Here is a 12007-nt window from a genome sequence, read left to right as displayed (position 1 = left end):
AAGCCAAAGACCAATTCTTATGCACAATGACTGATGAAGGGTATTTCACATTCTGTTGGTCTGGTTAAAATTCCTTTTTAATGTGTTTCATTTTTGCCCTAAAACTTGCACTGAACTGCTGCATTCTTGGGCAGGGAATACATTATTTCAGCTGAAGTCTTTCCTGTTTTGATGAGTAAAATAGCAATTAATTGCTTAAAAAGTTAATTGCCAGTGATCCCAGCAGTGAAATTTTGCCTGAACAAAATCATTAGGCTTTGTTTATTCTAATAGGTTCCTTGTGCATCTATGGGTTGGCTCCAGGCAGAACCCTTGTGACAGAAAGATGATTGTGCATCTGGGTATGCGGTCAGTTCAGAGCTACTGAAAAATGTATCTTACATAACACATATGAAAAAGATTAGCAGTTTCAGAGTCAGCATCATCTATAGTTCTAAAGGGTATTACAAAGGAAGTTAATTAATGTAATATACTTGCAACATGGGCCAGGAAACATAAAACGAGCTCCTCCACTTATGTAAAATTGTGCTGTTTGAGAGGTTATAGGAATGGAAAATGCAATATGGATTTTCACATCAGTAGAAGTCATCCATGCTGCTGTATTTTGGGGGTTTGTTTCTTGCTTTAATTTTCTGGGTGGCCATTTTTAACTTATGCAGAAATTTCCTTTCAAAAGAACTGAGCACCTATGTGTAAGGAAGATGTGCAGGAACACCAAGGGCTCAGCAATGGGCACTCAAAACTGGCCACCAGATTTGAAAGTTCAACTGTGTTTTGCCTGGGTCACTTAGTGCCCCGAGGGTCCCAGGACAGAGGAGAGCTTGGGGCTGCTGACTCCCATGTTTTGCCTGTGGAATCATGAATTTCATTAGCTATGCAGGCAATACCATCGAATGATTTTATTTGTGACACCTTTGGTTTCCCTTCTGCTGCTGTCACACACTGCAGTACTTGACTAGTGTTTAGGTGTGAAGTTGTTTAACCATAGGATATACCAAAGGCTAACAATGAAGAGTTTTATCGGAACAGCTAGTAAAAAACTTTTGTGATTACTTTTCTCTAGACTTCTATGCACAGACTTTTTTACTAGCAAAATATTGCCTATTGCAACCTATTTAACTTCCAACCCAGCTAGTGAGGAAGTAACCGTTAGAAGGTGGGTCTTGACTTCACAGCCCTGGTCTGTGCAAGGGAGAGGAGCATGATGCTCTGGTGTAGCTAAGATGTAGGTCTTTTCAGGCTAATTACATTTACCTGAGCCTTGCAGTGCAAAGAAGTAGCTGCACAGTGGAGCCACTTGAGTTAGAAACTGCATAAAAAAGGGTCAGCTCTCAGCAAAGGCTGGTGGGCTGGTAAGATGTTGCTAGGAAGATGGGGGCTTTTTAGCCTCTGCTCTGTAAAGCTACACAGTGGGGAAGGAGGGATATTGCAGCAGGTAAAAGGTACCTCTAAACAAAGCTCAAAGTTGTATGTGTTTAATATTGCAAGATAGTTTTCAGAAAACAAAACTGTGTTTCTTCATGCCAGTATAGAATACGGGACAGGTCCCAAGGGAAGCTCAGACCATAGAATCTTAAGATCATAGAGTCATAGAAAGGTTTGGGTTGAAAGGGACCTTAAAGGTCATCTAGTTCCAACCCCCCCTGCCATGGGGGAATACTTTCCACTAGACCTTCTGAGGGCTTACGAATCTAGACTCTGTCCCTTTAAATGTGATTGTTAGTAAACACGTAAATGAAAGAAGCTTTCATCAGAGAAAAAAGTGCCAAACTACGCTGGTAAGTAATTTGCCTCGGCAAATAATATATAAGTCACTGATTTGACCAGTAGTTCTGATCAGCGTTATCATTTGCTTTGTAAATAGAAGTGTTTATCCAAACAGCTGAGCTTTCTGTTGTTGTTGATGAAAATGGGAAAATGTGGAGCAGATGGAACATGTCACTTCCCTTCCTTTCTGGAAGTCTGGTTTCCAGCTATTCAGATAAAGTTGCTTGTACTTCCATCAATCCAAGCCTTGCACTGCCACAGAAGCATGGGAGAACAGCACTGAAAAATACGCCCCTGCTCTGAAGGTGTCCCCAGTTTTGGGGAACCTTTGCTCTGCAACACAGTTGGAAACTTCAGGAGGACCCATAAAGAATGAAACGGGTGCCCAAGCTCCCCAAACCCACAGAGAGCACCGATCCCACCACACTGGAACACCAGCTGGCATTTGAGGGTGGCATCATATTTTAAGTTCTCAGCCCCGACGGAGCTTCTCTCCCTCCACTTTTTCTTCTCTGAGCCAGATGGAGATGCATTTGGTTTCTCTTTTAGCCATGTTACTTTTGAGAGGAGAATAAAATAAGCAGGAACAGCTCTTGGCCGCAGCAACACAAGACAGCCCTGCTTTGCCAGAGGAAACCACATAAAAGCGTGTGTGTGTGCGTGTGTGTGTTTGGGGGAGGGCGCAGAGAGGGATGATGCCTGGAGCTTCTCGCACTCGGAGCTGCGATTTGTGAGTGAAACATGATGAAATCACCCCCTGGACAAATCACACGAGCCTGTCAACCTCACCAGGTGGGATTACTTGTAGCTAATAGCCCCAACTCCCCGAGCAAACAGAGCTCTGCGCTCCCCGTAAGGAAAAGGCGAGGGTGCGCCCAGGCTCTTCAAGCAGGCTCTGGCATGGCTGGGGAGGGCTGCGTCCGCCCGCGCCAGGTAGGGAGGAGAGCAGCGTGTTTGCTTTCAGAGGAGGAGTAACCCTGCTCTCCTGAATAAGTTCCTACAAAAAGGAGCGTTTCAGCCTCAGCAAGAGATGTTTTATTCATAAAGCCCTCCTGGTTCGTGTTACTCTCTAAGGGTGACGCTGTCAGCTGCTGCTCCAGTGATGGGAACTGCAGTGCTGGGGAGCTCCAATGTACAGAGGACTATCTCTGCCCCTTTAACCGTAGTGCTCTTAGCGCGCAAGCACTGCGCTTTGCACTGTTTGCTTACTTTGCTGTTTTACTTTTGCAGGTTATATCTTTATTTGCTTTTGCCTTTGGAGTAAATGTCTGCATGGGATTTACAGCAAATCGTTTTAGGAGATCTGAAGAATGGGATGAGGGCCCGATCTCAGGTACAGTAACGGACATGAATTGTACATCGCAATACCCTTATGTTATATAGTGTACTTAGAAACCACTCCTACTCCGAAACAGTAGTTTGCTTGTTCCTTTTCCCTCTAGAATATAGAGGAGAAGAAATAACTCGCAGAGCCTGAGTCAGTTGACCTTTGGGACTCACCTATAGGTCTCCTATTTACTTAAACTTTTGCTCTGTGTGCATGTGACTATGGAAAATCTGGCTTATTTTAGGACTGAGTGCTGTCAGTCCCTCAGAGACTGCTCTCAGAGCACGTCCATAGCATTTGTCATGTTTTGCGCTCCACAGACTTTCCCTCAAGAGCTCGGAGAAGCTCCCCGGTGGGTTTAAGAGTCCTGGTTTTATTTTGGTAGCTATTGAAGCGGTTTCTAGAAACTTGATGAATGCTTTCGAGAGGCGCTGCTGAGAAACGCTGCTGGGATTTCTGCGGCTCCTGAGGTCATGCTGGTTTGCGAACAGCAGACGGCAGACATCTGACGGTGGGGAGGGCCGAGCAGAGGAGAGCAGGTGTTCACCCAGATGTGCTGTCACCAAGTCCTCTGGTTTTGTTCTGCAGCCTCCTTTTGATTTGGAGGAAAGCAAGAACATGCCGCAGGGAAGACTGTTGTTTGTGTTCTGGGGCAGGATAGGGGTTGTGAGCTCGGGCAGAGTCTGAACGGAAAAATACATTAAATGGAAAACTAGTCAATTTTTTCTTTAAAGAAAAGTAGGCTTGACTTGTGTGTCTGTTCCCTTTGGCAGGAAAAATGAAACCTGTGGTCGTTGACTTAGAGCTGGTTAATATAACTGAAATGAAAGGGTTTCATGTGCAATGCCTGTCTGTAAGGATAGCTTGTGAATTTTGATTACAATATTGTTTGCTGTGGCCAAAGTTTGTTGTGTTCCTGGTAATGTATCTGTGTCCTCTTTCATGGGAATTGGTGTTTAATGACAATCACAATCAGGGCTGTTGATCACTGAGCAGAGGCATTTTAGATAATCAGGAAGATAGCGGCCAGTGCTTTTGATCTTTAACAATAAAAAAATTGCTTGAAAACCAAATATATTTCTATTTTTATCTTCTGGTATAGTTGCAGAGTGTGTGTAATAGTGATGTGAAAGATCTATGTTTCATGTCTTCAATACCTGACTGCCAGTTGCTTTCTTTCACTGGTGACCATCTAGGCTTTAGTGCAGGGCTGCTCAGCCGATTTGTACTGAAGTTCCAAAGGTCTGATACTGGGAACCCATTGCAGCTGGTCAGCGTCAACTCTGCTAAGCCAACCAGTGCTGTTCAATGGTGTTCCTTCCCGTGGCAGGGTGTTGGAACTAGATAATCTTAAAGGTCCCTTCCAACTCAAACCATTCTGATTCTGTACCACCACCACTTCTGAGATCAGTAGCTGTGTGCTGTTTCCAATAACAGGAATTTTAGCTCAGCATTCCAGAAAAATAGGAAGCAATACAGAATCTCTTGCAAGAGGGCAGGAGATGGGGTACTTTTGGTACTCTATGGAGAATTTGCTGGTAGGTGGGACTGGACCAGCACTTGGCACTGAAGTAGTGCAGTTGAGGGTGCAATACTGAGAGATGGAAAAGTGATGGAGGGTTTTGTCCCTTCTGTGTTTATGCAACTTGGTTGCTTTTATTGCTGTAAAAAACCAGGATGTGATAGCAAAGAATAAAGTATTACAGTGACATCTGGCTAAAGGAGAAAGTAAAAAGTGACACTGGAGAGTTTGTTTTCTAAGAAATGAAAAGCACAGTGATCAAAGAAGCTATTTAGGCTCTCCTAATTGCATGACTTCCAGTTACATTTTCGGAAGTCCAGTGCAATGAAATATCCAGAAGAAAATATTGGTAAAAATTCTTTTGCAGCATCACCCTGCCTTGGCTTATTTGTTCCAAGTTTCTTGGTGTTTGGAGTTAATTATTAGATTGACCAAACACTCTCTTTACCAACCATTACTGTGTAGACTAGTTATTTCTTCAGAGGTATGCCCTGACTGTAAGCAAATTTCAGTTTTCATCTAGCATAGACCTCTATGAGTCAAAACCAACATGTTTTTTTCTTACTGCCATGTCAAAGAAGTACCATAGTTCCTAAACACCCCTTCTTGTTCTATTTTCACTGTGTAGAGGTATATAAACCTTTATATGTTTTGAGATATTTAATGTTTATACCCAGCAAATCATACCATTGAAATAGATTTTGACTTAAAATTTCTAAAAGACATTGAAGAACCAAGGCTCCCACTTTTTCATAACTTAGTTATTTGCTTTATGAGCTTTCTAGATATCTCTGTAAGCGCTTGCAGGGAAAATGGTCTTAATCTCCTAAGGCATGTTCCTTGTTCATGAGAGAATGATGGCTTAAAATTTGGAAGGAGAAACGTTGAAGTTTTTCTGTCCCTTTTCACTGGATTTTTAAATGTGACATTAGAAATTGAGTTCTATCTTTCTTGTATTACAACAGTTAGGACTTGTTTTTATACTTTATGGACTTTTCATTGAAATTTTACTCATTGCAATGGTATTCTCAGAAAGAGAATTTGTAATATGAATATTATCAGGTAGTCTCATTCCTGTAATGACTATGTAAGCATGTCTATGTTGTGCAGTTCTATGACTGAAATACTACTGAAAGTAAATGGATTTTATTTTTTGGTTTTTTTAATAATTGTAATGGGATAGATTCAGAGCAAGTAGTTGGATATGGCACTTTACAATGGAAATGTAATAACCTCCATGGACTGAATCAGGAAGGCACTGTTGCCCTAAGTAATGTCTGTTTCTAACCTATGACATGAGGCAATCCTTGGATGGTTGTTTTGAGCTCCGTTGGCCAACAAAGAATGCATAGGAAAGGACATGAAGAGATTTATGTATTAAATAAGGAGGGAAGGATCTTCATGTTATGGTTGTGCTGCATGGTTTGATGGCGGGAGCTGTGGAGGGATGCAGGCATTTTGCAAAGGACTTTGAAATTGTGCAGGATTGTTCTGTACAGGGGTTTCTGTTAATTTGAAAATGCTCACCAGGGTTGGAACTCCTGATGATGTATTTTCAAACTATTCTGCCATGGCATTGTGCATGACCTGAAAACTATGGTCTGGCTGCAAAGGCAAGGTCAAGCACTATAAACAAAGGAATGATCTTAATGTATTCAGAGATCACAGGAATTAAAACAAGCCCTTTTTCCTGTTGCTATATGGAAAGTGTCCTACATTGGCTTAGGAGGTGTGACCTGAATTTGTTAAGTAATTTAGCATAATTTGTCACACCAGTAATAATGTGATTGTGAAGAGATGTGAAAAAATAACAGACAAGGTAATTGGGCTAAACCATTCTTATGTGAAATGGGACCCTACTTGCAGTTATGGAAAATGGATCTAGAGGAGACCCTGAACAGCCATGTAGACTTTCTCTGTATCCCAAGACGTGGTCAGTTATTACTGAAGTGCTGCTGACAGATTTTGGTTTAACCTGTTCTTCAAAATCTCCAAGATCAGAGATTGTACAGCCTTGGTGGGCAATTTGTTCCAGCTCCAGATAAACGAGAGCTGCTCTTTACAACGACAAGGCATTCCTTGAGCTGCAGATGGCTCTGTCCCTTATGTAATCTGCAATCAGATTTAAACCTTCTCTTTCCTAAACGCATGTTGATGTGTTTTTTTGACCTTCTAAAATGATCTCACTCATTCCTTTGAAACGAAAAGGGCAATGCCAGTATGAGTGATATATAGTGTGAGCTAGTATGTAATACCTTTGAGTCCCTAATGTCTTTGATTTGCAGCTTACTGAATGTGTGATTGTATATTACCTAGCTTACAAAAAGGAAAGTAATAGAAGAGGTTAAATAACATGGAAATATTATTTAGTAACAGATTTTCGGAAGCATTTATCAGGAAGCAGCTGTCATTAAGAATAAGGAACAAGAGTTCATAACTCTGAAAATATCTGAGTGTTGGCAAACTTTGAAACAATTCTCGTGTGATTGCTTTCTAATGTAGCTTTGTGGCCTGTTTATGTGAACAAAGAAAATACTGATCTGTGTGTTGCCAGCATAGATACACAACATTTAGCTTCTTGGAACTCCAGATGACCAAAATACTGATGGCTCAATAAGAACATAGAGTCATAGAATAACATGTTTGCATGGTATGTACCATAGAGTGAAACTTCACTGCGTATGTGATGTTACTTGCTCTTAGCATTACTGATCTTACTGAAATCAAAAACTAACCCAAACCCAACAGCAGAGAGACACAGTTGTCCATTACTACCTTTTCCAGCACTCATACAAATGTACCTTGCCTGTGCATGGTCCATGACTGCAGCCGAGGTAGGTGTGAGTTTCTTACCCGTTATCCTGCTGTGGGGTTGATTTGTTTCCAGGTTTGCTCCCTGAAGTGGTTTGTGCTGGTGTCCAACTAGTGCCAGTGCCACTCTGAGGGACGTGGTGGAGCAGTAGTGCTGGGGATGAGAGCTGATGGGACATCAACCACTACAATGTCACCTCAAACTCCCCTTTCATCATCTTTTCCATCCATTCTCATGGTATTGGGATAATGCCATCTTGTTTGGGAAGAGGTTTCGTCTCAGTTGATATGGAGACTAAACTTTTAACTATGTAAAAGAATAGGAACATATATAAGAAAAGATCAGAGCAGCTGTTTCCCAAAAGTGCCATTGCATCAGTCCTCTTAAAATCATAGTGCTAAACATGGTGAGGTTTGCCAAAACCAAACCTTGGTCTAAAAGAAAACAAATCCCAAGAAAATTTCAAAGACTTAATAGGTCTCTCAAGGAGCTAAAGGCATTGTGAAATTTTCCTTGGAACACCTCTGTTTCTAAGGAATAATGTAACATTTTTTATTTCATTTCATAAAAAATGATTAACACTAAAAGTCGCACACAATCTTCCTGCTTCATGTAAGCTGCTATGTAGAATTTTCTCATAGGAAAAATGTATAAAATATATCAAATGTGTAAAATACTAAGTTCTGAGAAGAGGGCAGAGAAGTACATATCAGATTTGACAGTAAAGGCCCTTACTAATAAACAGGTTATTGAAGTCTAATACATTATTCATGGTTTTCAGACTGGCAGTTCTTCATTTAGTTATACATTAAATACATTGATTTTTTACGTATTTCTGGTTTTTGTTAAGTTTTTATGACTTAATGCTCTGCAGAAGCCCACGAGAAGATTGAGCATCTTACAGTTTTCTTTCATGCTTGACATTGATTTGGCACCTTCCAGTGTAGCAAACCAAGTCCTGCTGACTGCAGATTAATTGCAGTTCTTTCCTATGCAAACTGCCCAGCCAGCCATGAAAATGTCACTTGGCTTCTGAAAACAAAGACCTGCTTCTCAGGAATAGCTTCAGCTCCTGGAATAGGGCCTTGGAGACTTCAATACATTTCTGCTAATGATCTCTCAATTGTTACAGAGGTAAAGCCTATTTCTTTGCAGGACATTATCACAGCATGCTGCTTCCTTCCTCTTTCTTTCCTTCCCAGAAAAGAGCAACCTTTTTGGAGTTTGTTCCTTTTTTTTTTTCCCCTTCGAGCAACCCTTCTCTTCTCCCTGCTCCCTTCCCCAGAGCAGGCAGCCAAGGTTTTGCTCATCTGAGTGGCTCAGGGCTGAGCCACCTGTAACACCACTGCCAGCCTGACAGATGTTGCCCTGTTTCTTGTTCCACACAGTCCTGTCAGATTCCCCCTGGATCAGTACCTCTGGCTCCTGCAAAAACAGATGCTTTGAACTTCAAGAGGCAGAGCCTCCTGGCTGCCGCTGTGACAACCTCTGCAAGAGCTACAACAGTTGCTGCTTCGACTTTGATGAGCTGTGCTTAAAGACAGGTACGATGGGTCTCCTGTCCTGCACTGCCAGGCGCTGCTAATATCTGGTTTCTGCCAGCAGTCGGTACCTGCCTGATGAACCAGCGTTCCCTGGCATAACCTGCATCTCCTCCTTACCTCACCTTGCCTTGCCAGGCAGGCTTAGCTCAGCCCAAATTGAAGGCCTTGTTTCCTTGCAAGAAGCAGTAGGGATGCGCACCCATTGCTCCTCACTGCTGGGCTTCAGCCATGGTTTCTGGGGCAGAAAAAGCAGGGTACTATTCACACTACTTGAGAAATAGATCTTCTGATACTCAGATAAAGCAATACTCAGTGATCAGGCACCAATTAGACCTCCAGGTTGCAATGAAAAGAGCCATGGTAAAGTCTGGATGCGGGTTCATTCTGTGTCAGCCATCCTTTTTTGGTCCCAAGTGATAACTTCACATTGGAGCAACTCAAGCTTGTGGGCAAGCGATTGCTTGTGAAGTAGCCTCAGAAGCTGGAAGCACTGAAGCAGCATGGGTCTTTTGGGAATGAGCTGCAGGTGACAGGCTGGGCTTGTTACCCTTGCTCCAGTCTCCGATTTCCAGATGTCAGGATGCATATAACACACTGGTAAAAACGTTTGACTTCAATTCATTGGACCCTGAAGATAGAAATACAGCACTGGGTTCATTTTCATTTTGCCTTTTTCATGAGTCATAGGGAAGAAAATCTTCAAAGAGTACCATGTTTCACTTCTTAGTATAGTGCATTTAAATTATTAGTTGTACCCATCTCCATGGGTGTTTGCACCGTGGTCAGAGTTGACACAGGTGCCTGATACTTCTGCCATTAAAATTTTGATTGCTTTATCAAAGAATTACACTTATTAAACAGCCAGAAGAGAAGTCTAATGGTTAAAAATATCATTGTCCATTGATGTGCAATGCTTGAAAGTCCTGACTTCCTCAGTTCTGTTTGTAATGATATCATTTTAATAACTTGGTACCAAAAAAAATGGTGAGCTAATCTGGTATGAAAAAACTTCTGATTTTTAGGCTGATGCTGTTTTGCTCTTGGTGTAAATATCTGCAGAAAGAGAGGCTCTATTTGAAGACTTTCAGTGCAATACAAGATGTTTGTTACCAAAGGACAGATAATAAGTTTCTCAGCCACCTGTCAACAACGCACCATGTCCACATGTGTATGGATACCTGCATGGACCTTGGGACTGGTGTGTGAATTGTCATACACTCCCATATGCATTTATTAAGGCAATTATCACATGTACATCTGTAAATACTACATAATTATAGAAAAAGGCCCCAAATGAAGGAGAAAAATGGGTAAAAGACATTGCTCTTATGTGATGTGTTTTTTGCTGGCTACGTGTTGTCTAAAGTAATTTCTAAAGTTCCTTCTTGGTTGAGCTAGGATGTGGAAAACAATATGCTTACATCCTTGGGCCCTATTCCAAAATGTGTCAATGTACTGTCCTTGAGAGAGCACCCAAATTTAGACAAATGCTTAGATCCTAACTTAATTTACAAGATGAGAAGGTCTGGGGTGTTTTACAGGAGCTGTGCCATGCTTTTCCTTGATACACAGCTCTTGTTCTCATACCTTTTGTGGCTGATACTGAATCTCACCCTATAGGTGAGGAAATGATGGAAGGAAGGCACCAATTTGCACCCCCATAGTCTCTCTTTTCAGTCTTTTCTTATTTCTTATAGATTGAATCAAGGACAGGGGTAGTTGGGAGAAAAAGACTGGATTATCCAAGAAACATCAGAATCCTTAGCTTGTGGTTCAGGCCTCACCACTTTTCTGTTGAGATCCTTTCTTTTCTTCTGCTTTCCATACTTTTTGTGGCATTCAGGTTGTATAAAGCACGGAGTACAAAACCTGAGGGCAGCAAAAGCACTTGTGGGTGGGTGAAGGAGCCCTCCTGTGCTTGCAGGACACAAGGGTCCTTTTTGTTTCTGATTGACATGCCAGCTTCAGAGGTCTTGAAATCACTAAAATGGGGCCATAAACTTTACCTTCCACTTTAACGACTAGAGTGTTGGCATTATGGGTATAGTGAGTACTTTTTTGTTTTGATTATAATCTCCCATTCTTGCTTACTTTTTAGCTCGGGGCTGGGAATGTACCAAAGATCGCTGTGGAGAAACCAGGAATGATGACAATGCTTGTCACTGCTCTGAAGACTGCTTAAGTAGAGGAGATTGTTGTACTAATTACCAAGTCGTTTGCAAAGGTACATCTTTGGTCTTTCTACTTCTTATCTTTCCAAACTCGATAGAAGGAGTTTGATAGAAAGGAGCTCTGTGGGTAAAGAGTCTTCTTTGAAAGGAGGAATCTTCTGTTCTGCTTTTTCGGAGGATGGGGTGAAGAATGCGGAATTGCATGGGAACTAGCAGAGGTTAATGCTTCTAATTTATTGATAGTAGAAGGACATTGTCTTTGCCTGTAGAGATAATTACAGAAAGAGGAGTAGGTGGATGAACCAGAATTTAAAGCAAAAGACACACGTGTTCAGATGCATTTGCCTGCATCACAGGGAAAGCAGGGATATCTGATGGTCTTGGAAGGAATGGAGCATTCCTAGATATGTTATCTCTGTTTCAAAGACCTCTCCCCACCCCCACCACAAAAACTCCTTCTTAAACTACTTGGCCTAACACCTGTAGGCTTTGTTGCTTGTGGGAGTGGAGTTGTGAGAATACAGAATGGCTGTAATTCGCAGATGATGGCATGGGCTTTAGATAACAGCCACCTTTAGGCACACCAGGCACTGGTAGATGGATGGGCTTTGAAGGCTTAATTTTGATCCTCTAGCCTGACTTTTTTGGAGCACATCCTGCCTTGTGTAATGTGTCTCCCAGTCAGAGCAGATCTTTTGATCCTTAGTAATGTGCTCTACATGTTCTTATTTTTTTTTGCCTCAGCTAGTTCTTTTATTTTTATTCATTAACTTTACAGGTGGAAGGGTTACAGTTTGAAAGTCTTTCTTCCACACAATTTTGGCCAACTGCATATGTTGAGAAAAATATAATAATCCAGATCCA

General features: G+C 41.7%; 1 protein-coding gene across 1 annotated transcript in view; it reads left to right on the top strand.

Moving 5' to 3' along the window:
- Nucleotides 1–2508: 2508 nt before the first annotated feature.
- Nucleotides 2509–12007, top strand: part of ENPP2 (ectonucleotide pyrophosphatase/phosphodiesterase 2) — a gene marked incomplete at both ends in the record, with an annotated part of 54910 nt that continues 45411 nt past the window's right edge. Inside the window, 4 exons of the mRNA XM_080610506.1 lie at nt 2509–2559; nt 2998–3100; nt 8817–8972; nt 11071–11196. Of these exons, the coding sequence (XP_080466632.1) occupies nt 2509–2559; nt 2998–3100; nt 8817–8972; nt 11071–11196 (436 nt within the window). The remainder of the gene's footprint in view (nt 2560–2997; nt 3101–8816; nt 8973–11070; nt 11197–12007) is intronic.

The sequence above is a fragment of the Psittacula echo genome (genome assembly GCF_963264785.1).
Source record: "Psittacula echo genome assembly, chromosome: 2".
NCBI lineage: Eukaryota > Metazoa > Chordata > Aves > Psittaciformes > Psittacidae > Psittacula > Psittacula echo.
This window is presented reverse-complemented; position numbering and strand designations above follow the sequence as displayed.